At 36.7% G+C, this 22,957-nt stretch overlaps 3 protein-coding genes across 5 annotated transcripts; 1 reads left to right on the top strand and 2 right to left on the bottom strand.

Annotated features, from left to right (window-relative positions):
• Nucleotides 1-2,886: 2,886 nt before the first annotated feature.
• Nucleotides 2,887-9,659, bottom strand: LOC112175660 (annexin D5). Of its 2 annotated transcripts, XM_024313373.2 has the most exons (2): nt 9,247-9,659; nt 2,887-3,769 (listed from the first exon to the last, which is right to left on the bottom strand). In XM_024313373.2, exons 1-2 carry the CDS (start codon nt 9,526-9,528, stop codon nt 3,098-3,100), a joined length of 954 nt encoding a protein of 317 aa, XP_024169141.1. In that variant the 5' UTR covers nt 9,529-9,659; the 3' UTR covers nt 2,887-3,097. The 2 variants fall into 2 exon arrangements, with proteins under 2 accessions (XP_024169141.1, XP_024169139.1); XM_024313371.2 differs by lacking the exon at nt 2,887-3,769 and having other exon boundaries at nt 8,357-9,654.
• Nucleotides 4,031-7,400, top strand: LOC112175657 (heat shock cognate 70 kDa protein-like). Its single transcript, XM_024313367.2, has 2 exons — nt 4,031-4,304; nt 4,859-7,400. Exons 1-2 carry the CDS (start codon nt 4,091-4,093, stop codon nt 6,214-6,216), a joined length of 1,572 nt encoding a protein of 523 aa, XP_024169135.1. The 5' UTR covers nt 4,031-4,090; the 3' UTR covers nt 6,217-7,400.
• Nucleotides 9,660-12,237: 2,578 nt separating the features above from the next.
• Nucleotides 12,238-14,731, bottom strand: LOC112175658 (serine/threonine-protein kinase SAPK1). 2 transcript variants are annotated; one of them, XM_024313368.2, is made up of 9 exons: nt 14,433-14,729; nt 14,271-14,345; nt 13,863-13,964; nt 13,656-13,709; nt 13,480-13,572; nt 13,307-13,396; nt 13,111-13,215; nt 12,934-13,032; nt 12,238-12,711 (listed from the first exon to the last, which is right to left on the bottom strand). In XM_024313368.2, exons 1-9 carry the CDS (start codon nt 14,550-14,552, stop codon nt 12,454-12,456), a joined length of 996 nt encoding a protein of 331 aa, XP_024169136.1. In that variant the 5' UTR covers nt 14,553-14,729; the 3' UTR covers nt 12,238-12,453. The 2 variants fall into 2 exon arrangements, with proteins under 2 accessions (XP_024169136.1, XP_024169137.1); XM_024313369.2 differs by having other exon boundaries at nt 12,569-12,734; nt 14,433-14,731.
• Nucleotides 14,732-22,957: the final 8,226 nt, after the last annotated feature.

Below are 22,957 nucleotides of genomic sequence, written 5' to 3'. Positions count from 1 at the left end.
GCAACCGTTCTCTGCTTTTGAAGAGTAGTTGGGATATATTTTCCTCTAATGCGGTTGGATGTGCTTTTATCCGGACTAGATTTTGGCCGGAATATTCCATGCGGCGCTCTTATGCTGCTTCTTCCATCTGGCCTGGCGTGAAGAAATTTTGGCCCGTAATTCTGGAAAATGCTCAGTGGTTAATTGGTTCAGGTACCAAGATTTCCTTCTGGAAACATAACTTCATGGGGCGGCCTCTAATCGAATTTTTTGGTGATCGCGTTAGTGGGAATAATCTTCATGAAAGTGTCAGGGATTATATTTCTTATAATTCTTGGGCCCTTCCAGATCTCCTTCAATTTCATTTCCCGGTGTTATGTAAGTTAATTGAGAAGGTGCCCATAGCTGCAGACCCTTTGGTGGAAGATAAAGCAATTTGGTCTCCTTCTACATCGGGTGAGCTCACTGCAAAAATTGCTTTCCATTTTCTCCGACATCCTCTTCCTAAAGTAAATTGGAGTAAGTGCATATGGTCTAAATTTATCATTCCTAGAATGTCTATGCTTGCCTGGAAAGTGTTGAGGGGAAGAATATTATCTGACGACTTTTTGCAAAAAAGAGGTATAGCTTTGGCTTCTAAGTGTGGCCTGTGTGGTAATAGTACTGAATCCTTGGTCCACATATTCCTCCAATGCTCCTTTTCCAATTTTATATGGACCCGCATGGCTTCAAAATTCAATTTGGTGGGGGTTCCTAATTCTTTAATTGACTTGTTGTTATTGGGGTTGGAGAACCGTAGCCCACAACTTAAAGATTTGTGGTTGGCTTGCTTTACTGCTACTATATGGTTTATATGGCAAGCTAGGAACAAATCTAAACATGAAGGTTATGTGCACCATGTGTCTCATGTTTGCCAGCTGATTTCTGGCCACATTCAGTCTACCAGTCGTATTGCAACTGGTAGCATGCTTAACACTGTGAATGACCTTCGAGTTTTGAAGAGTTTTGGAGTCCAATGCAAGCCCCGCCGGGCTCCTAAAATTGTTCAGGTTATTTGGCATCCTCCACCCTTTGGATGGATTAAAATTAATTCTGATGGTGCATGGAAGCAAGATCTAGGGCTCGGAGGTTACGGCGCCGTCTTTCGGGATTACAAAGGAAATTATCTTGGTGCTTTTGCCTCTAATTTGGACATTCCAAGCTCTGTCGCTGCGGAGGTAATGGCCGTTATTAAAGCAATTGAACTTGCTTGGGTAAGGGACTGGAAGCATATTTGGTTAGAAGTAGACTCTTCTCTGGTTCTTGACTTCATTCGCTCTCCTCATTTGGTCCCTTGGAAGCTTCGTATAGAATGGGGTAATTGTTTGCACCGAATGTCCCAAATGCAATTCAAATCTTCGCATATATTTCGAGAGGGTAATGAAGTGGCAGATGCTTTGGCAAATTTTGGTTCTACCTCCCCTGGTTTAATGTGGTGGAACTCGGCGCCTTCCTTTATTCAAGCACATTGTAATAGCGATCGTTTAGGTCTTCCAAAGTTTCGTTTTCGTTAATTTGCTTGCATAGTTCTTTTTGGTCTCGGAGGTTGGCTTTGTTTCCCCTCCCTTGTACTCTTTTTAGTTTAATATATTCTGGAACTAAGAAGGGCTTTGCCTTTGCTTAGTTCTCCAGTTTCACCAAAAAAAAAAAAAAAAAAAAAAATATATAGGTGCCTAAAACACGTACTCTGATTGCTCTTTAATTTTATTTAGCTTGTTCTCTTTAGTCACATGTCTTGGAGATTTTGGATTTATCCCTTAAGAACTTAAAAAGAAAAAATGGAGGCAAATACTGGCCTTTCAAATTTGCAGGTTTTTGTTTTGTAACCGCATCCATACAAATTTTTCTTAGCTCTGTACTTCTGCTTCATTCATGGACTTTGTCAAATTGCTCTAATCTTCGAACCATTAAGATTTGGAGAGGAAGCTTCTTCATCTCTCAAAATTTTGGAGAGCTAAGATTCTTCATCTCGTTCATGTCCAATCTGTGTGGTTGCAGATGCAGAGGAATGCAAAATTACCCATGAATTAGCAGCCGGTTAATCAGCAGTTGAACAATGAAACACTGACGACCATTATGTTAATATGATTTTTTTTTTGTCAACTTCCTGATTAATTTTCTAAATCTTGTGGAAGAGGATGATGACTATACATATACGTACAAAACTGGAAAGGGAACTCTGCATCGTATGTGCTGTTTATGCTTATTACAGTTTCTGTTTCTCACTTTCTATTCTACCAACCTTTCAAGATTCCGCGATGTGCCTAAAACATTTATTTACTCTGCCTATAGGCAAAGATGGCAACAGCCTTGGTTGCAAGTTCATCAATTTGTCATGAATTTTAAAGACAGGAGAGAAATTTCAAATACATATAAAATCACCAATTATAAAAATCACAGGCAAGTACCAAATTCCTGGTTTTTTCTCTGTAGCATATGAGGTAAGTGCTCTCGTCTTTGTGACAAGAAAATTTGGAGACTTTGATAAACTGTATGTTACCAAATTTTCTTAGTTCTGTATATCTGTTACTGTCATGGACTTTGACGGACTGCTCTCATCCTGCATGAAAATTTGGAGATGAAGCTTCTTCATCTCGTTTATTTCCAACCTGCAATGTTTTAAAAATGTTTGAACATTTGTAGAACTCGCTCTGTATTTCTCATTGACAGAAGTCGAAACTAGACTACAATTAAGGAGTCTAGATCCTACGTCTAAGCTGTTGCAACAATTTACAATAGAAAAGATATGATTGTACAAATAGGCTATCAAATAGACATATGAATGAATGAACCTATAACAGTAGTTGACTATTGGAAATCAAAGAGGTGGTTTAATAGTTTTCGAATTGATGTTCATGCCTCAAGAAATTTGGGGACTAATTCAATGGCCTCTTCCGGCAATGTCGAATTTCTTATTCAAAGCAAACATTTCATTATCTACAAAGTAAGAAGTACAAACACAATCTTCAAATCAAACATAAACATTTGGAGTCAATTAAGGAATACCTTGCTACTACGCCATGGTTCTAGATCAGGCCTACACTAAACACATGAAACTGAAACACAACACACAATTAGGCTAATGACTGGGGCCTATAAGAGCCAGAAGAAAATCCCTGTAATTCCCAGAAGTCTCAGAACGAACAGCATCACCCAAACTCTTTCCATACTTCTTTTGGTACTCAGCCTTTACATACTGCAAATCAATCTCCGCCCTCGAAACAATCACCCTCAAAAGTGTACTATCATCTGTCCCTAAACCCTTCATCGCCTTATGCAAAACCTTAGCGAAATACCTCCCGGGATGCTCAGCACACTGCAGAATCGTCACCAGCCCGTGCTCGAAAAGCCCCGACGTCTCCTTCTTCACCGCCTTCTTTAAAGAACTCCCATACATGTTCTGATAAGCAGCACTCACAGCGTTCAAATGCGCACTGCTCCTCCCACTGAAAATCTCAATGAACTTCTTCTCATCCGTCCCCAATTTCCTCTCCCCTGCTTTAAAGAAAGCCTTCGCATCTTTGTCCACCATGAACCTGTCAAAATCAAGACCCTCATATCTAGGCGTGGCCACGTAACTTAGCAGCAGGTTCTTGTGGTCACCGGAAGCTTGAGCTTCGATGTCATGCTCAAGATAAGAACCAAACAACGCAAAGTAGACTTGCTTGAACTGCATGATCTGGGTGGAGGTTCGAGAGCAGATGACTTCAGTAGCGGCTCTGAGATCGATGATGTTGGGCCCGGTGAGGGCCTCCCGGACGATGGTGGCCACCACGTTCCGTCATAAAAATTGAAAGAAAAACCATCTTTAATACTTACTATTCATAGTAATAATAAAAGTTGGAGAAAGAAAGGGAAAATGGGTACTAGTGGTATAAAAGTAGGAGTGATGGGTAGGTGAGAAGAAAAAGCAAAAAAATTTATGTAAAAGGGAATAAAAATAATTTGGTGGGGTATATGAGAAATATATTAATATTTTGCTATGAGCATTTCCCCTGGAAATATTCCCCTATATTGACACAGTTGAGTACAATTGAGTCTTTTTCTTCCAGTTTCCTCTGCTCTGTTGAGAATGTCCGGAAATGAACAGGTTCATGCAATAGGGATTGACCTGGGGACGACTTACTCGTGCGTGGCGGTTTGGCAGCACGAACATGTAGAAATCATAGTGAATGATCAGGGAAACAGGACCACTCCATCTTATGTTGCCTTCACTGATACTGAGAAATTGATCGGCGATGCAGCGTTTAACCAGATCATCAAAAATCCCACCAATTCCGTATTTGGTATGTTCAGTTCCTCTCAATTTTTCCCTATTTGTTTTTTGGTTCATGAGAAAACCCTATTTTCAGAGTTTACTTGGGTGAAAGGTGGTTATGCTTTGGAAACAATCTAGCAGTAGTCTGTCCAAATAGCTCTGAATGAGTACATGTGCATATAAGATAAATTGCAATATCTGATTCCTAAACACATCAAGTGCTTTTGATCTTTAATTTTTCAGGAAAGAAAATCCATGACTCATTTAATTTCGATGGAATGATTGTATATCAATAAAGCAGGCTAGTACAATCCAATATTCCATTTATGTCAAGATTTGAATTTAAAGAAGAATTAAAAAAAACAAATGTATTGCAATTGACTATCTGTATATATCATTCGAATAGAATGCTAGTACTTATATCTTGGCAGAGTAGAAGCTAAAACTAATACTAGTAAAACTTCTAAGTTGTAACAGATAAATTGAATATTGTTCATATTATGTTATTTCAATCGATCATAAACAATTCCCTGCTGTTTTTCCTCGTCAGAATGGGTTTCTGAATTTGGCATCAATTTGCAGATGCAAAGCGCTTGATTGGTAGGAGATTCAGTGATACCTCTGTTCAAAATGATATGAAGCTCTGGCCATTCAAGGTCATTGAAGGTGCCAATGACAAGCCAATGATCATAGTTACACACCAGGGCGGAGAGAAACAATTTGCAGCTGAAGAAATCTCATCTATGGTTCTCACAAAGATGCGGGAGATAGCTGAAAAGTATCTGGACTCAACTGTGGAAAATGCGGTTATAACTGTTCCCGCCTACTTCAATAACTCACAGCGTGAGGCTACAAAAAATGCTGGAGTCAATGCAGGTCTAAAGGTGATGCGCATTATCAATGAACCGACAGCAGCGGCCATTGCTTATGGCCTTGAGAAACAGGCCGGTTGGTATGGCAAGAGAAATGTGATGATATTCGATTTGGGTGGTGGCACATTAGATGTATCACTACTTACCATAGGGGATGGTGTCTTTGAAGTGAAGGCCACTGCTGGAGACACGCATCTCGGAGGTGAAGACATCGATAACAGTATGGTAAACTATTGTGTCGATCAATTCAAGTCAAAGCATAATTTGGATGTCAGTGAAAATCCCAAGGCTCTTAGGAGGTTAAGAAATGCTTGTGAGAAGGCAAAAAGGAGACTTTCATTTACGTCCACGATTGACCTTGAAGTTGACTGCTTGGATCGAGGTACTGATTTCTTTATAACAATTACTCGTGCCAAATTTGAACAAATGAACGAGGATTTCTTCAACAAATGTATGGAGCCGGTGGACAAGTGTTTGAGGGATGCTGATATAGAGATAACTAATGTTCATGATGTTGTTCTTGCTGGTGGCTCTTCTAGAATTCCCAAGGTGCAGGAACTATTACGGAATGTCTTCAAGGGGAAGAAGCTGTGCCAGAGTATTAATCCGGATGAAGCGGTTGCTCATGGAGCTGCTGTTCATGCTGCACTCCTGAGTGGGAAAGGAGATGGTAAACTGCAAGACTTCACTCTCGTAGATGCTATCCCTGTCTCACTTGGAGTGCAGGTTTTCCACAATCGCATGAACATTGTGATTCCAAGAAACACCAAAGTTCCTGTAGATAAGAACTGCAGATTGACTACTCGGCATGACAACCAAGATTATGTCAGCTTCGCCATTTATGAGGGTGAGAGTGAAACCACTTTACATAATAACTTTCTGGGTGAATTTCAGTTCCTAAATATTCCTCCAGCTCCTAAGGGTGTTCCTAACTTCGATGTCTGCTTCAATATCGATGACAACGGTATCTTGAGTGTTTCCGCTGAGGACAAGTCTACCGGTCAGAAGAATGGGGTCACAATCAACAGTAACAGAACAACTTTTGAGGGAATTGAGAAGATGAGCTAAGAGATAATCATTTTGGTTTATGATTTGATCTTCAACAGCTGTAGCATTTTCATTAAGTTTCGTACTTGAATTTTGAAGCCTCTATTTTGGGACAGTTCTGCTGTTTAATGATAGAAAATCTGGGAAAGTGTAGTAGCTGGGTGTTGCACCCTGACAAGAGGCCTAAAAGTGATCTCCAAGCCAATACCAACTTCCAAAGGCTCAAAAGATCCTATGAGGTTCTCAAGAATGAAAGTTCCCGCAAAGTGTTCGACCAAATGCTTAGAGAGCAAAGACAGAAAGATGGGAACCATTCGGAGCACGATCCCAAGCGACAGAAGATGGTTTCTGATCTTGAAGCAAGAGAACGAGCTGCAAAGTTTGACAGGGATGCCAAAGTTAGACAAGAAAAGATGAGAGAATGAAGAGGAAGTTAGATGAAGAGTGTGCTAGATATCGTGCAATGTCTCAGAAGAGAGAGCCTGGGGGAGTTGGGAAGAAGGTGAATGGTGGTGTTGGAATAAGCCTGAGGTTAGAAGAAGAGAAGGTGATTAGAGTGCGTTGGGAAAAGTTTGAGGGTGAAGGCTATACAGCAAAAAGGTTGAGAGACTTGTTGTCCAAGTTTGGTGGAGTTAAAAGACCTCATCCTTGGTTCAGGTTGTTTGGCTTTGGTTCTGATGGAGACTAGAGATGCAGCTGTTGCCGCAACAGGAGAGGTAATTGGTGATCTTTCTAATCCGTTGAGGGTTTCGCTTTTTCAACCGGTCGCACCGAAGAGGATGGTGGCTCCGACAGCAGAGAAGTCTGATGAACCTGATCGAGTTAAGAATTTGGTTGGGGTTGGCTTTCGAACATTTGAAGATGATGTTTTAAAGAAGGTTGCACAGGCTGGGCAGAAGGAAAAACTTGATAGACAAAGTGCATAAAAAGATGCTTTCTGCTTCATCATTTTGAACTGTTGATAATGTATATGCTGCTTTGTACACAGGTCCCTTAACACATTTACTCTGTCATTGTGTTAATGAAATTATAGTGCTTGTTCTTTATAGATATGTCTTTCTTGGAGATATTGGATTTATCCCTCAAGAACTCATAAAGAAAAAATGGAGGCAAAGACTAGCCTGTCAAATTTGCAGGTTTTTGTGTTGTAGTATGTGAGGACCCGCATCCATACAAATTTTTCTTAGCTCTGTACTTCTTCTTCATTCATGGACTTTGTCAAATTGCTCTAATCTTCGAAACATGAAAATTTGGAGAGGAAGCTTCTTCATCCCTAAAAAATTTGGAGAGCTAAGATTCTTCGTCTCATTCATGTCCAATCTGTGTGGTATCAGATGCAAAGGAATGCGAAATTATCTATGAATTAGCAGCTGGTTAATCAGCAGTCGAACAATGAAAGAGGATGAGGATGAGCACTATACATATACAAAACAGGAAAAACTTTGCATCATATGTGCTGTTTACTATCCTTATGGTTATTACAATTTCTGTTTCTCACTTTCTACCTTCCTTTTAAGATTCTGCGATGTGCCTAAAACATTTATTTACTCTGCCTGCAGGCAAAGATGGCAACAGCCATGGTGGCAAGTTCATCAATTTGTCATAAACGCATGAGAGAAACTTTCATCGAAAACGTATAAAATGATTAAAATCACCAAATATAAAAATCAGAGGCAAATATCAAATTCCAGGTTTTTGCTTTGCAGCATGTGAGGTAAGTGCTCTCGTCTTTGGGACAAGAAAATTTGGAGACTTTGACAAACTGTATGTTACCAAATTTTCTTAGTTCTGTATATCTGTTACTGTCATGGACTTTGGACTTTGACAGACTCCTCTCATCCTGCATGAAAATTTGGGGACGAAGCTTTCCTTATCTCGTTAATCTCCAACCTGCAATTTTTTAAAAATGTTTGAAGATTTGTAGAATTTGCTCTGTATTTCTCATCGACAGAAGTCGAAATTATATACAAAGCTTAGACTACAATTAAGGAGTCTAGATCCTACGTCTAAGCTGTTGCAACAATTTACAATAGAAAAGATACGATTGTACAAATAGGCTATCAAATAGACATATGAATGAATGAACCTATAACAGTAGTTGACCGTTGGAAATCAAAGAGGTGGTTTAATAGTTTTCAAATTGATGTTCATGCCTCAGAAATTTGGGGACAAATTCAATGGCCTCTTCTGGCAATGTCGAATTTCTTATTTAAAGCAAACATTTCATTATCTGCAAAGTAAGCAGTAAATACACATTCTTCAAATTAAACATAAACATTTGGAGTCAAGTAAGGATTAACTTACTAGTTACTACTACGCCATAGTTCTAGATCAGGCCTACACTAAACACCTGAAATTGTAACACAACAAACACTTTGGCTAATGACTTGGGCCTATAAGAGCCAGAAGAAAATCCTTGTAATTCCCAGAAGTCTCAGAACGAACAGCATCACCCAAACTCTTGCCATACTTCTTTTGGTACTCAGCCTTTATATACTGCAAATCAATCTCAGCCCTCGACACAATCACCCTCAGAAGTGTACTATCATCTGTCCCTAAACCCTTCATCGCCTTATGCAAAACCTTAGCGAAATACCTCCCGGGATGCTCAGCACACTGCAGAATCGTCACCAGCCCATGCTCGAAAAGCCCCGACGTCTCCTTCTTCACCGCCTTCTTTAAAGAACTCCCATACATGTTCTGATAAGCAGCACTCACAGCATTCAAATGCGCACTGCTCCTCCCACTGAAAATCTCAATGAACTTCTTCTCATCCGTCCCCAATTTCCTCTCCCCTGCTTTGTACAAAGCCTTCGCATCTTTGTCCACCATGAACCTGTCAAAGTCAAGACCTTCATATCTAGGCGTGGCGACGTAACTTAGCAGCAGGTTCTTGTGGTCGCCGGAAGCTTGAACTTCGATGTCATGCTCAAGATAAGAACCAAACAACGCAAAGTAGACTTGCTTGAACTGCATGATCTGGGTGGAGGTTCGAGAGCAGATGACTTCAGTAGCGGCTCTGAGATCGATGATGTTGGGGCCGGTGAGGGCCTCCCGGACGATGGTGGCGTCGCGGGTGGGAGGGTCGTGGGTCCAAAGGAGGAGGGCTTTCTTGATATTTCCGCTTAGCTCGGAGGAGAGGCGGTGGTTGAGGTCCTCGGAGTACATGGTGCGGTACTCGTGATTGATGTAGGCTCGCTGGGTGGAGTCACGGTGGGCGAGGATGTTGATGACGGCGGGCTTGTCGCAGCCGAAGCCTTTGAAGGCTTTGTGGAGGAGGATGGCGTCGTCTCTGGGGGTGGTTAGGACTGGTGGAACTATCAAAGAGGACATTGTTGATGGAAAATGGAAGAAGCGTACTCAAAGTTGTGAAGAGAAGCATAGGCAAAGCAAAGAGAAGCAGACGAAGAGAGAAACAGAGGTATGGCGTGTGTGGATAAATAATGGTCGTCTATATCCAAATTGACCTATAGCAGGAAGGTGCTGTCCTTTTGGTTAAACCAAGGTATCCCCCACCCGTAGGTAAGGACTAATCCCTCTCGAGCCGGGTCGGACCCCATTTAGGGGGGAAGCTCTCCCAATACTAGCTGCTCCATTCACAAGACTCGAACTCGAGACCTTGCTTAAGGGGAACAAGCTCCTTACCACTTGAACCACCAAGCATTGGTAGGTGCTGTCCTTTTTGAACAAGAAGAGATGGTGAAGAACTTGATTCTGAAGAAACCATGTGGCGGTCTGGCGGATTGGGAAATTAAATTTTGTTTTTGTTTAAACGCGTAAAACTTAATTTTTTTTTTTTTAGCGAAATTAAGATTTTTATTATAAGTAGAGACCCATGTTATAATTGTAGGGCTAAATACTAATTAGTATCCTGTGGTTTAGGTCCAAAATCAATTCAGTCCCTGGACTTCTAATTTCATCAAAAACACCCATGCACTTTCAATTTTGATCTAATAGGTCAAATTCATTAATATTCTGTTATGGGTTCAAGTTATAGTTGGATTGTTTGTTGAAAAACTATTTATTTTTAATAGTAGGACTCACTCCTAAATTGACTATGCAGACCACCTCGACAACACATCATAAAAGATAGGTCATATATGAGCCACATTAACAAGTTAAATAACTCAATTGTCAAAAAACTAACCAATTGGACATATTAGATCAAAATTGAAAGTGCAGGGGTGTTTTTGATAAAATTAGAAGTTCAGGGACTGAATTGATTTTGGACCTAAACCACAGGGTAGTAATTTGTATTTATCCCAATGTTTTTTTTTTACCATATACGAATCTATGACCAATTAACCAATTCATAATACTGAGACAGTAAAACTGAATTGAATTATTTTTTCTTTGTTACAACTTGGGCCCAGAAGCGGACCTATATTAAGGCCCGAGAGGGTCCACATCCCGACTACTATGAGATGTAGTAGTGGGCCTAGTGGCGGATCTCTATAGGGGGTCGGAGATGGACATGAATCACATGATTCCCTAAAATTTCTTATACAGTCCCAGGAAAATGCATAGATAATTAAACAAAATCATTAATTTCTTGTAATGGCCCCTAAATTTAATGCAAGAATAAATTCGTGAATGAGAATGAGTTCACACCTGTATAACTTGGTAATTAATTTAAGGAAAATTCCAAAATTATTAATTTTTTAGTTTGGGGATAAATTAATAAGTGCAAATTAATGGTTTGGGGGTGACTTCAGTAAATATCAAACAAACTAACAAACATTTCGTAATTGTATCTTTGCTCGGCCCATCCAAGAATAAGTTCCTGGTTCCACATGTTTAAGAGTTATATATTTGTTCGGCCCCCAAGAAAATAAGTTCTTTTCTTGTAATTCTCTCGTCGTAAATATATATGCAAAAGCATGCTTTTATTCGTTGAGGTAAACTCATAGATGAAAAACATGTCTAATAGACGTTCCTGTACGGCCGTACTGCAGAAATTTCTCTTTATTTGACTGTGCAATTCACTGATTTTCTATAAAGTGGCTAAATTCCTTTACTTTGTCAAAAGAAAAACTCCTTCACGTAATGAATACATACACCAACTTTTTGGTAAAAATTCAAAGCGAGGCTTCAATTATCCATCATATGTTGGGCCACACACCGAATTATTGGATCCGCTGTTGATCAGAAAAGGAGACTTATTGGATTAGTTGCATAAATAAAAGGGAACTTATTGGATTAGTTGCATAAATAAATTATAAATTAGCCTGTCAGCTTCATCCTTCTGACGATTCATCCTTCTGACGATGCAATTAGTCATGATATCGTTGCATTAAGTAAATATTTTAGGTCAATTTTCTTTGATCGTGCTATTGGTATTTCAAATGGAGAAGAAAGCTTCTGGTTTGGAAGAAAAACCAGAACACCTTTTTTTTTTTTCGATGACACCAGAACACCTTTTGGTTTGGACCTTCGGTTATCACACTTTCCCTTTGCTCTCACTGGCCTGGCCAGTTGTAGCTAACCGCATAAGGGTTGTCCTTATTTCTTTTCAGAAAGCCAATCTACAGTAGTGAATCATTCAAAACTATCTAGCACACCAAACAGTAAGCCTTTCCATTTGAATGAATGTTATACTGGTATGTAAGATGCATCAAATGATCAAATATTTGAGTTCAATAGTAATTTGTTTTTCTTCTATGTAGCAAATCATTCAAAAAAACTATCTAGCACACCAAACAGTAAGCCTTTCCATTTGAATGAATGTTATACTGGTATGTAAGATGTATCAAATGATCAAATATTTGAGTTCAATAGTCATTTGTTTTTCTTCTATCTCCGCTAATACTCACTCCTCGTCTTTATCCCTAAATGCCACTGAGATTTAAAACCGTGACCTTCACAGTGTAGGGTGTTAGTTTTTCCAAATAACAAACATGCCCCGGCTCACCAACGTTTGAATGAAATGATAAAAACTCGGATGACATACAAAGACCAACAAGGTTAGACCCTAGTGAGGCTGCTAATCTCTAAATGGTGGTTTGTCTATATACATCAACACAAATTATAGGCCACAAACAATACACAATTCGCACAACATTCTCTGCTGATGGACCAATGCTTGTGCTAATTTTAAAGGAAAAGCTTAGAAACGACCCTTGTAATCACAGTAACACAAAATGATACACTCATCCTTAGCAAACGAAATGATACGTTCGTTATTAACAGCCATGTACCAGACCAAGTCACATGGCCATAATTATTTATATCATATACACACACTTCAATTACCCATATTTAGCGCACACAATCACCATTTGTTTCTGGACCTCCAACATCAGCTTCATCAAGAGCCATGCTACTTCCAGTGAGATGCCTACTGACAGTTGGGACCTTTAAAGGTCTTCTTGCCTGTTGTATTATAGACTGAACTTCTTCAACACTTTGGGATGGATTGTTCACCGCATTGCTTTCCCAACTTCCTCCTTCCATCATTTCCATAGGTAAGTTCTTTACAAACCAAGGATGGCTCTTAATTTCAGGGATTGTTATTCTCTACAAAGAGAAATGCAGAGATCCTAATAAGAAAGGAAATGAAAACTAAAAGAAATTCCTCATATAGCAGCATATCAAAAATTGGTTACAGCTTACGAGATGACTAATACATATGATTTAATTTTGTTTCGCTATTTGATAGAAAGCAGAAATCATACCATCTGATCAATAATTCTAATTATCTAGCAGCTCATCACCAAAAATGATATACGGCTACATTACCTGTTCTGGGTTTGCCACAAATATTTTAGAAAACAGATGTCTACATTCCCCGGAAACTCCGATATTTTGTGGGATTGAGTAGTGTACACTAAGAATTCGCTGCCATGAGACATGTATATCATTATGACTTTAACTCAGAAAAGAGGCGAGAAGTGAAATGGTTGTAATGCCACTCACCCGAATTGTTTTTGTAAAGTTTAAAGGGTCCTGAGGATCTTCAAAGGGATATGCCCCAAAGATCATGACAAATAAGGTGACTCCACAAGACCAGACATCTGAAATCTATATTGTGTAACGTTAGATCCAAAGATGCACAAAGTGTGCAATAGCAAACACTATTATCAATGAGAAAGACACAAGAGTTTGCACTCACCTTTCCATCATATTTTTTTCTAGATAGGACTTCAGGTGCAATATAATTTGGTGTTCCCACAACAGATTTTGGCTGAGATTGAAGTAGTGACTACAACAACAAAGCGAAACATTATTCAACATCCCATCTAACCCAAATCCCAAAATTGAAAGATCATGGGTTCTGTGAAATACCTTTGAGTATCCAAAATCGCATATTTTCACACGTGGTGTTGTGCCGCCATCTAAGAGTGAATTTTCAAGCTTAAGATCTCTATGACATATATGCTGCAAGAAGAATCACTTCCTTACTAAAAGTCAACCAAGGAGAAATACAACATCTTAGCTGAAGAGTGCCAATTTGTACTTACCATTTTATGACAGTACGTAAGTCCTGATATCAATTGCTGGAAGAAAAACCTTGCCTGATGCAAGGATATGTAAGTTTTTCTTACATTAGGAACTATTGCAAACTAAAAAAGTACTTTAAGATAAGATGAATCGTTTTTCTTTTTCTGAAAATTGTAAGGGGGCCACTTTTTATGAAATAAAACTCACCCCCGTGAAAATTACTTTACCTCATCCTCACTAAATTTACCAGCCTTGCAAATTCTCTCATACAGTTCTCCTCCTGCAGCATACTCCATTACTATACCTAGATGAGTTGGAGTCAGCAGGACCTGGATGAAAGAGACCCCAAAACTCTTAAACACCCAATCTATCAGAAATAGGCTCCACTCCATATAAAGAGTGGATGAAGTAAAGATCATAGCTTTAATAGAGGTATATGATTTCAGCTACCGATTTAAGCATAAACGACCATGATACTTGAATATACAATGCCCTTATGGGAAAATGATACAGAACATAGCATCAGTATCTGTTAATCCAAAGAAAATGAATATGCAATTCAAGGGAAGAAGCAAAATCATTTCTAACATCGGTCAGTGCCACAACATGCACAAAATTCATTACTTCTTACTAACCTTTTTAAATTCAACAATATTGGGGTGCTTCAAGGATCTGTGGTTCATGATTTCCCTTTGAACATTTTCATCTATCTGCAAAACCCAGAATTATTCAGGAAAAAAAAAAAAAGAATACCCAGAAAACCTGAGGTGAAGGAGATGATGAAGAAGCTAGCAAACCTTCTTGCCTCTCTCAATCAACTTAATACAATAGAGTTCTCCGCTACACTTTTCTCTGACCAACTTTGTCACCGCAAAATTCCCAGCTCCAATATCCTGCAAAATCTCATACCTCTCCATAAAATCCAAAACCCAACAAAACTCAAAGTCGTAAATCTTTCTAAACACCAACTTGCATGAATAATCAGTCCAACCGCTACAGAGTGCTTAGGCTAATAATAGAAGCAAAGACTATGAGAGTGAGAGGTTTCGGACCAAAAACAGAAAAGAAAGTGAGCGGTGGATATTTTCCGTTGGGCTACTGTAAGTATGATGTCGGGTGTTTGCGACAATTCTTTCTCTCTTTTTTTTTTTTTTTGGAATAAATATTGAAAATAATTTAGAGCCACAGAGATTTGAGAAAATGATTGACTATTGCAACATGCGACAAATATTATGGCTGTAAAAGGACAGTGAGAGCATTGAAAAAGAAGATGATCATGTGAGCCCATGCAACTTGCAGTTCAAGTTTACCGCTATAAAAGTTGCAGAACGTCTTGTCACTCTTTGGCCCCTTCCGGCGTAATCTGTACCAAATCTAGCGCAGTGCCGCTTCCAATTATGGTCGTATCTTTCACTCCTGGCCATTTTACACGACCGGTTTTTTGGCGCATATTCCATCATGTTTCGGGTGACAGCAATGTGAATTCTCACCCCATAGGTTAAGCTCCCTGGAGTGAAAACTAGATGACTACGTGAACAGAAAATCCCTAACCAATAATACTCCTGTCATTCTATTCAAAATCTATACCTAACATCACATAGTGACCCTAGACCAAAAAAAAAAAAAAAACAATGCCACGTATATATTTTGACTCTACGTAAATAATCCCCTATCTAGGCAACTCTAAAGTAAGTTACGGTAACCAATATTCCTACACAACTTGGCTAAAATTGAGAAAGTCAAGTGTAACCAGGGGTGTATCCACGTATGGCCCAATCCAAAGAACTTCTAATATATTACCGATTATATGTGCAAAATGGTTCAATTGGCAAAATGATGTGTTATTTCCCTTGTGACCTTGGTTCAAATTCATGCCTGTTTCTTTTGCTTTTTCCTCATTTACTTCTCCCCCATTTTGTTCTTGTTATTTTTTTTGTTCTTTCTCCATTTTTTTTCCTCCCTTTTTCTCTTCCTTTTTTTTTTTTCTTTTGTTACCACATTTTATATTACTATTTCTTAAAAATTTCTTACTTGTTGTTTCCTCTTTCCACATTTCTTCTCCCTGTTTTTCTTTAGTTACAACAATTTCTATTAGTATTTCTTAAAAATTTAGTCTCAAAATTTTTGAAAGTAATATTGATAGGAAAAAAAAATTCTTATAAACAAGCCTCAGACACTTCAAATTTACACCTAATCATTTGTACAATCAATACCTAATCATTCTCAAATGGTAACTGGATAATATTATTTTCAACATATAACTGAGACTGGATAATTATATTGTAGGTCCTCTGTTTCCGGTAAAGACGAGGCTCGATCTTGGTCAAATCGGAACTTGATGACGCAGAGAAAAAAGGAAGAGATTAAGAGAGAAAGAGGGTAAATATGGAAGTTTGATGACAAAAAGTTTGAGAGGAGGTATAAATACTGCACCACACGTGATCAATTTTAACAAAAAGTTACAAAAAATTAAACCGAGGTATCAAATTGATTTGTTTTTAAAACTTTAGGTATCATTTTGATCACTTTGAAAGTTGGGTATCAAGTTGATTTGTTTTTAAAAATCTAGGTATCATTTTGTCCTGTGTAGGAAAGTTTTGACCCTAGTGGTGGGTTTTACTCTTCAAGTAAATATGATCCTTTACTTTGGCGTTGGAGAAAGATTTCTTTCTTGTATAATTAAAAGTATGGTGAGGCTATTGCCAACCTATAATTTTTTTTTGTTCACCCTACTTACTCATTACACCCTACATTTTAATTTCAATTATTAGATTTACTTATCCAACCCATTTCTCTTTCCAGAAATATCCTCCATCATATGACATATCAAATTAAAAAAGAAATTTTATTTAACGAAAATTTCTCATTTAATTTATATCAATTAAAAAGACGTCCTAAAATATATTAAAGTTTCCTAATAAAATCATAATTTGATTTACTTCCGTTTTTTTATTTTTTTTCATTCAGTTTCAATGTTCTTTTTTTTTTTCAATCTATATTAAAGAAATTAGTAAGTGCTACTATGAGCAATGAAAAAAATATTGATTTGTTTTTCTTCGTGTTTTAAATTTTTTACTTTTGGTGTTTATAAAGGTATTATAAAGATTTTGATGAAGTTAACACTAATGGTTTTGTGAATTGAATAACAAATTAACGATGAGGACGCAACAAAAAGATAAAAAAGAAAATTGTAATAAATTGAAATTTGGATGGAGAAGATGAAGATTAATGTTATCAGAAGAGAAATTAGGCAGTTTTGTATTTAATTAGATATGTATTTAGTTTTCCTTAAAGATTTAAATTTTAGAAAATTAGTGTACTTATTAGTCATTTTGCATTTGGGTTATATAGTCTTTCAATAATTCAAATATTTGTAAGGTGAACAAAGAAAATGGTAGGGTGACAATAGCCGCACCCTTAAAAGTATACACCCGCATTTCTTGTTGACTATGTTGACATTTTAGTTCTTACGTTAGTCCAAGGAAAAAAAAAACATTTTAGTTTTTATGGGATTTTTAAAATAATTGTGTTTTATATTATGTAATAGAGGATTCTATCACTACCGATAATCAGTTTTTCAAACTATATATAAGATATATTTTTCTTCTTTATATATTTAACTTCAAATTTTTTTATTCTTGATTTCCATAGCACCTTTGTTTTTTTTTTTTTCTATTCACCCAGATCATTTCCCTTCTATTAATTTTGTCCAATCCTCAATTACTTCCGAAAAAAAGGGAAGGAGAAGAATTTTTGTGTGACAAAGTCTAGCAAACGACAGTCATATCATGTGATTGATACAACTACCCAATTAAAAGTCATATAACTTTGATTGTATTCCAAAATTATTCCGGTTTTATTGAAGTGAAATATCCAAAACACCCCTAACATGTGCACTGATTAGTCACCCGTGCCACACACGGTATGACTGACGTATGAAATTCTTTATCTTTATGTGTTCTTGCTTGTGCTCAATTTTTTTTTTTTTTTGATAAGAAATTACAAACAGAGTTAAATACAAGTGACTCTAGGGCATCCTAGTCCTAAGTAGTCAAATAAAAGCGCTTTTGTCACTTGAGAAGGAAAAGAAGTCTCCCAAATGTTTTCTTCCGTGGTTGCATGACCAAGGTTGGCAAAAGCATATTCTCTGAAAATGTACTTTAAAATGGTTAAGTTAAACGTTCTTGCAATGCTCCTGATATCTTCCACAATTTCAAGAAGTCTCCATGGTGGTTTGATCTTGTTGTTGACAGCATCAATAACAAGCTTTGAGTCTCCTTCAACAATGGCATTTTGGCAGCCTTTCTATTTGGAGTTTTTCTATTGGAACCTCCAAATTTACTCACTTGACCTCTATGCTTTTTACACCTCTTATCAAATTTTCAAATACTAAATTTGCTCACTAAACCTCACTAAACTTCCTCAAATAACCTCACTCATATAAAAAATTTAGTCATTTCAATGATTTAATCACTCTATAAATCTTAACTAAATATACTTTTTTTTTTTGAAAGGACTAAATATACATTTCTTAATCAAACTTGAGTTTCAAAAATTGATGTCTAATCAATAAGAAAATGCCATGAACTATTATGTTTTTTTTTTAAAAAATTCTATTTTAGCTGTGCAAAATAAAAAAATAAAGAAATCATTTGTTTTTATTCTCAAAAAAAAAAAATCATTCGTTTTTTTTAATGTATATTTTTTTTTCTGTATTTTTTGTACCACATGATTAATTATTTAAATATATATATATATATATATATATTTTTGCAAATATAATGGATTGACTTAGATTTAGGTCATAAATCATAAGAGGAATTATTTTGTTTTCCCTCACCAATATGCGTTCAACATATATATCATACATTTTTATGTCACATGATCTTAATACATTTTTATATATTTAATTCTTATTAAATATATATGAATGCTTTAATGAGTATGTAGTAAAATTCGAAAATGAAAATAGATAAGAAATACAATCTAATATTATTGAATTGGAAAGTCTACATAAAATAAATGTAATATTTTTTTGGGTATAATTATTGTCCTTAATGGTCATTTTATAGTAGGTTATATATGTCATTTAATAATTCAAAATAGAGTGAGGTCAAGTGAGTAGATTTGGAGGTCTCAATAGAAACTCTCTTCTATTTGGCTAAAATGAGGCTATCTCTTAGTACAAGTGCTTCTGTAGTCAATACTGAGCTCTTCCAATATTTTTTGGGGTTGCAATGAGAGGATTTCCATCAGAATCTATAATAATAACTCCACAAGTAGCAAAATTGTTAGTAACAGATCCATCAAAATTGATCTTGACCCTCAAAGACTCTGCCTCTATTTATTTTTCACCTTATTCCAACTCTTTGGTTGCTGTACCAATGTTTAATCTCTTGGAGTTTCATCTCTGAGGCTTAAGGCTCCAAAGTTCATCCGTATCGTTTGGCAGCCTCCGCCGATTGGACGGTTAAAAGTTAACATAGATGGCTCATTTAGAGGCCCCCATACTGCTGGTTATTTGGTGGAGTCTTCAGAAACTCTGATGGAATTTTTCAAGGTGCTTTTACTCATAATATTTTAGTTCAGAGTGCAGTTGAAGCTGAAATTTTAGCAGTTATTGAAGCTTTATCTATTGCTAAAGTGCGAGATTGAAATAAGGATTAATTTCAGTTTACCCCCCTGAGGTTTGGGGGTAAAATGATTTCACCCCCTCTACTTTCAATTTTGAATCTTTACCCCCTAAACTTTTCAATTTCAATCAGCCGTGTCCAATATTTACTGTTCCGTCCAAATTGGACGTTAAGTTTGATTTTTGAGGGTTAAAATGGTCATTTCAACATAAAAAATTAAAAAAATAATAAAAAATTTCTGTTTTTTAGTTTTTTTTTTTTTTTGGTCTCCAACCTATACACCACAAGTTATAATAGGTTTATAAAAACAAAAAAATACTCTAGGTAGTTGAAAGCCGCTCGCTGGTCTACGATATTTGTGACATATCTCCGATAAAGTGAAGAATTTAGGATATATCCCAAATAAAGTGAAGAAATATCTATAAAAAATAATTTTACACTTTATCTGTAAATAAATATCTGTAAAAAATGATTTTACACAGATATTTCTTCACTTTATTGGGGATATACAGATATTTATAGATAAAGTGTAAAATCATTTTTTACAGATATTTCTTCACTTTATTGGGGATATATCCTAAAATTCTTCAATTTATTGGATATATATCACAAATATCGTAGACCAAAAATGATTTTACACAGATATTTCTTCACTTTATTGGGGATATACAGATATTTATTTACAGATAAAGTATAAAATTATTTTTTACAAATATTTCTTCACTTTATTGGGGATATATTCTAAAATTCTTCACTTTATCGGAGATATATTACAAATATCGTAGACCAGTTACCGGCTTTCAACCACCTAGAGTATTTTTTTTGTTTTTATAAACCTATTATAATTTGTGGTGTATAGGTTGAAGACAAAATAATAAAATAATAATAAAAAAAACTAAAAAACAGAAGATAATTTTTTTTAATTTTTTTTAATTTTTTATGTTGAAATGACCATTTTAACCCTCAAAAGTCAAACTTAACGTCCAATTTGGACGGAACAGTAAAAATTGGACATGGCTGATTGAAATTGAAAAGTTTAGGGGGTAAAAATTCAAAATTGAAAGTAGAGGGGGTGAAATGATAACACCCCCAAACCTCATGGGGGTAAACTGAAATTAATCCTTGAAATAATATATGGTTGGAAAAGGATTCGGCTCTAATCTTGCATTATTTCAATTCCTCCAATTTGGTTCCTTGAAGGTGGAGAGTGGCTTGGATAAATAGTCTTCACTATGCTAGGTCCATTCAATTTAAGGTTAACCACATTTACAGGGAAGGCAACAGTTTGGCTGACAAATTAGCTGAGTATGGAGCTACCAACCCAGGTTCTATTTGGTGGATTACAGTTCCCAACTTCATTGCTGGGCTTTGTGGTCGTGATTTGTCCTCAGTCATTACGTATCGTTTTAGATAGTGAGCTTTTGATTAATTAGCTATTGTCGTTGTTTTGCTTTCTCTTTTGTTTTTGCTCCTTTCAGTAGCACTTTTGACAGGTATTTCCATGTTGATTTATGTCCTGTGAAAGTGGTTTTGGCCTAGTCCCCCCTTCCCCTTGTACCTTTCTTCTCTACTAATAAAATTTCGACTAAGGGCAAAGAGTTAGCCCTTATGTCACTTCCCAAAAAAAAAAAAAAAATCAAAATTGATCTTGATAGCATTATTTGAGGGAGGTTGCCACTTAATGGTGGCTTGATGGTTTGAGTTAGAATCTTCCTCCTGCTCTGATTCTTTTCAACATAGCTGTGAGAAATGGTTGCTGCAGCTGTAACAATAGAATTTGGATGTGTCCAAACATTCCTGAAGGACCATTCATTCCTTGCTTTCCAAACTTGCCAACACAAAGTTCAAATTTTCATAAAAAGATCCTCATCATAGTTCTGATCAAGAAAGAGAGACCTAAAAACATTTATATAACCTGCACGCCATTTTATAGAGTCATTCAAATTTGATAATCTCCAAACTTCCATAGTAAAAGGACATTTACCAAAAAGATGATCAACAATTTCATTATCACCATTGCATAAAGCACAAGTATTATCTTTCGATATTCTAAATTTAGTGAGTCTATCCTTTGTTTTATGTCTTCCTTTGAGAATGAGCCAACTGAAAATTTTAATTTTAGGTGGAAGTTAAGCTTCCACATCTTGTTAATTAGACCTATCTGAGGGTGTTGATCGATGTCCTTACATGTACACCAAGTAGCTGATTTGACTGAAAACTTATCATTTGAAGCTGGACCCCAAATAAAAGCATCTTCCTGCTCATTTCTAGGAATAGGAATTTCACTGATCTGCTTGAAAATATCTGGATCTAACACCTGCAACAGTTTTGCCTTATCCCATATTTTATCTCTGATGAAATCACTAACAGAAGCATCCAATTAATAGCACTCTTTTGATGGTTAGAAAGCAGGTTAACTTAGGGAAAAGGAAAGATCCACTTAAAAGTCCAAAGGTTTATATTTTTGCCATTCCCCACGGTCCATCTAATGCTTTGAGAGATAAGATCTCTACAATCCAAAACTCCCTTCCAAGCAAAGGAAAACGATTATTTATTTTTAGCTTGGAAAAAAGAGCATTTCCTCAGATATTTTTTTCTCATGATTTGAACCCACCAGTTTTCAGGTTCAGTAAATATTTTCTAAGCTAGTTGAACAATAGCAGCATTATTATAGAAAACAGTATTTCTGATGCCTAATCCTCCAATAGATTTAGGAGTGATACCTTTTCCCAAGCAACTGGAGGGGCTTTTGCACTAGAACCCCAGAAGAAATTTTTTGCCTCCTTATCAATAGCATTTGAAAACTTAGAAGAACAATTGAAACAAGACATTACATGGTTTGACATTCTAGCAACATTAGCTTTAATTAAAGTTAGTCTTTTTCCAACCGGCAAATTTGTTGGTAATTTTCAATAACAGCTCTTTAGCATTGGCTGGATCTTTCGAGAAAATTACATTATGAATAGTTGAATACCTAGGTATTTGCCAATGGTAATTTTTTGTTGGATTACAGCAAAAGAAACAACAGGGGAAAAGTCCAAGAAGGATTTATGGAAATTTATCTTATGTCCTGAAGTTGTAGCAAAGAGATTTAGAACTTTTATGATGATGTTTCTTGCTCCTTTACTAGAGGCTTTAGCAAAAATAAGACAGTCATCTGCAAACATTAAATTAGAGATCCTAAAACCAAGAGGAGAGGAGAGTAACCCTACATGGTTTTTCTGCATTACAGATAGGTTGTCAGATGTCTAATTGAAGGCTCCATGCAAATAATGAAAGAGAAAATGTTACAAACAGTACCCGAATTAAGGCTCATTCTTAACTTCAGTACCTGACCATGCAAAACTATCACTTTGGTACCCCAAGTTTGAAGTCCGACCCAAGAATGGTACACGCCGTCCATCACGGCGTTAACTAGCTAACCACGTGGCATTTTTTGAGGGCCCTCATGGTTTGCCACGTAGCAAAAACTTAACGCTGTGATGGACGGCATGTACCATTCTTGGGTCGAGCTTCAAACTTGGGGTACCAAAGTGATAGTTTTGCATAGTCGGGTACTGAAGTTAGGAGTCGGTCTTAGTTCGGGTACTGTTTGTAACATTTTCTCAATAATGAATATGTAAGGAGATAGAGGGTCCCCTTGTCTAATTCCTCTTGTTGGGTGAAAATAACCTTCACCTTTCCCATTT

This window comes from Rosa chinensis, chromosome 7, assembly GCF_002994745.2.
Source record: "Rosa chinensis cultivar Old Blush chromosome 7, RchiOBHm-V2, whole genome shotgun sequence".
Taxonomy (NCBI): Eukaryota; Viridiplantae; Streptophyta; class Magnoliopsida; order Rosales; family Rosaceae; genus Rosa; species Rosa chinensis.
This window is presented reverse-complemented; position numbering and strand designations above follow the sequence as displayed.

Bases quoted from the DNA above. Each gene is read 5' to 3' on its own strand.
- LOC112175658 (XM_024313368.2), bottom strand. From the start codon at position 14,552: ATGGAGAGGTATGAGATTTTGCAGGATATTGGAGCTGGGAATTTTGCG. The intron at 13,965-14,270 runs GTTAGTAAGAAG...TCTTTCATCCAG, and splicing joins ATATTGTTGAATTTAAAAAG to GTCCTGCTGACTCCAACTCA. The intron at 13,216-13,306 runs GTGAGTGCAAAC...TACACAATATAG, and splicing joins GAAAAAAATATGATGGAAAG to ATTTCAGATGTCTGGTCTTG.
- LOC112175660 (XM_024313373.2), bottom strand. From the start codon at position 9,528: ATGTCCTCTTTGATAGTTCCACCAGTCCTAACCACCCCCAGAGACGAC. The intron at 3,770-9,246 runs GCCCTCACCGGC...ATCGTCCGGGAG, and splicing joins ACGCCACCATCGTCCGGGAG to GCCCTCACCGGGCCCAACAT.
- LOC112175657 (XM_024313367.2), top strand. From the start codon at position 4,091: ATGTCCGGAAATGAACAGGTTCATGCAATAGGGATTGACCTGGGGACG. The intron at 4,305-4,858 runs GTATGTTCAGTT...ATCAATTTGCAG, and splicing joins TCCCACCAATTCCGTATTTG to ATGCAAAGCGCTTGATTGGT.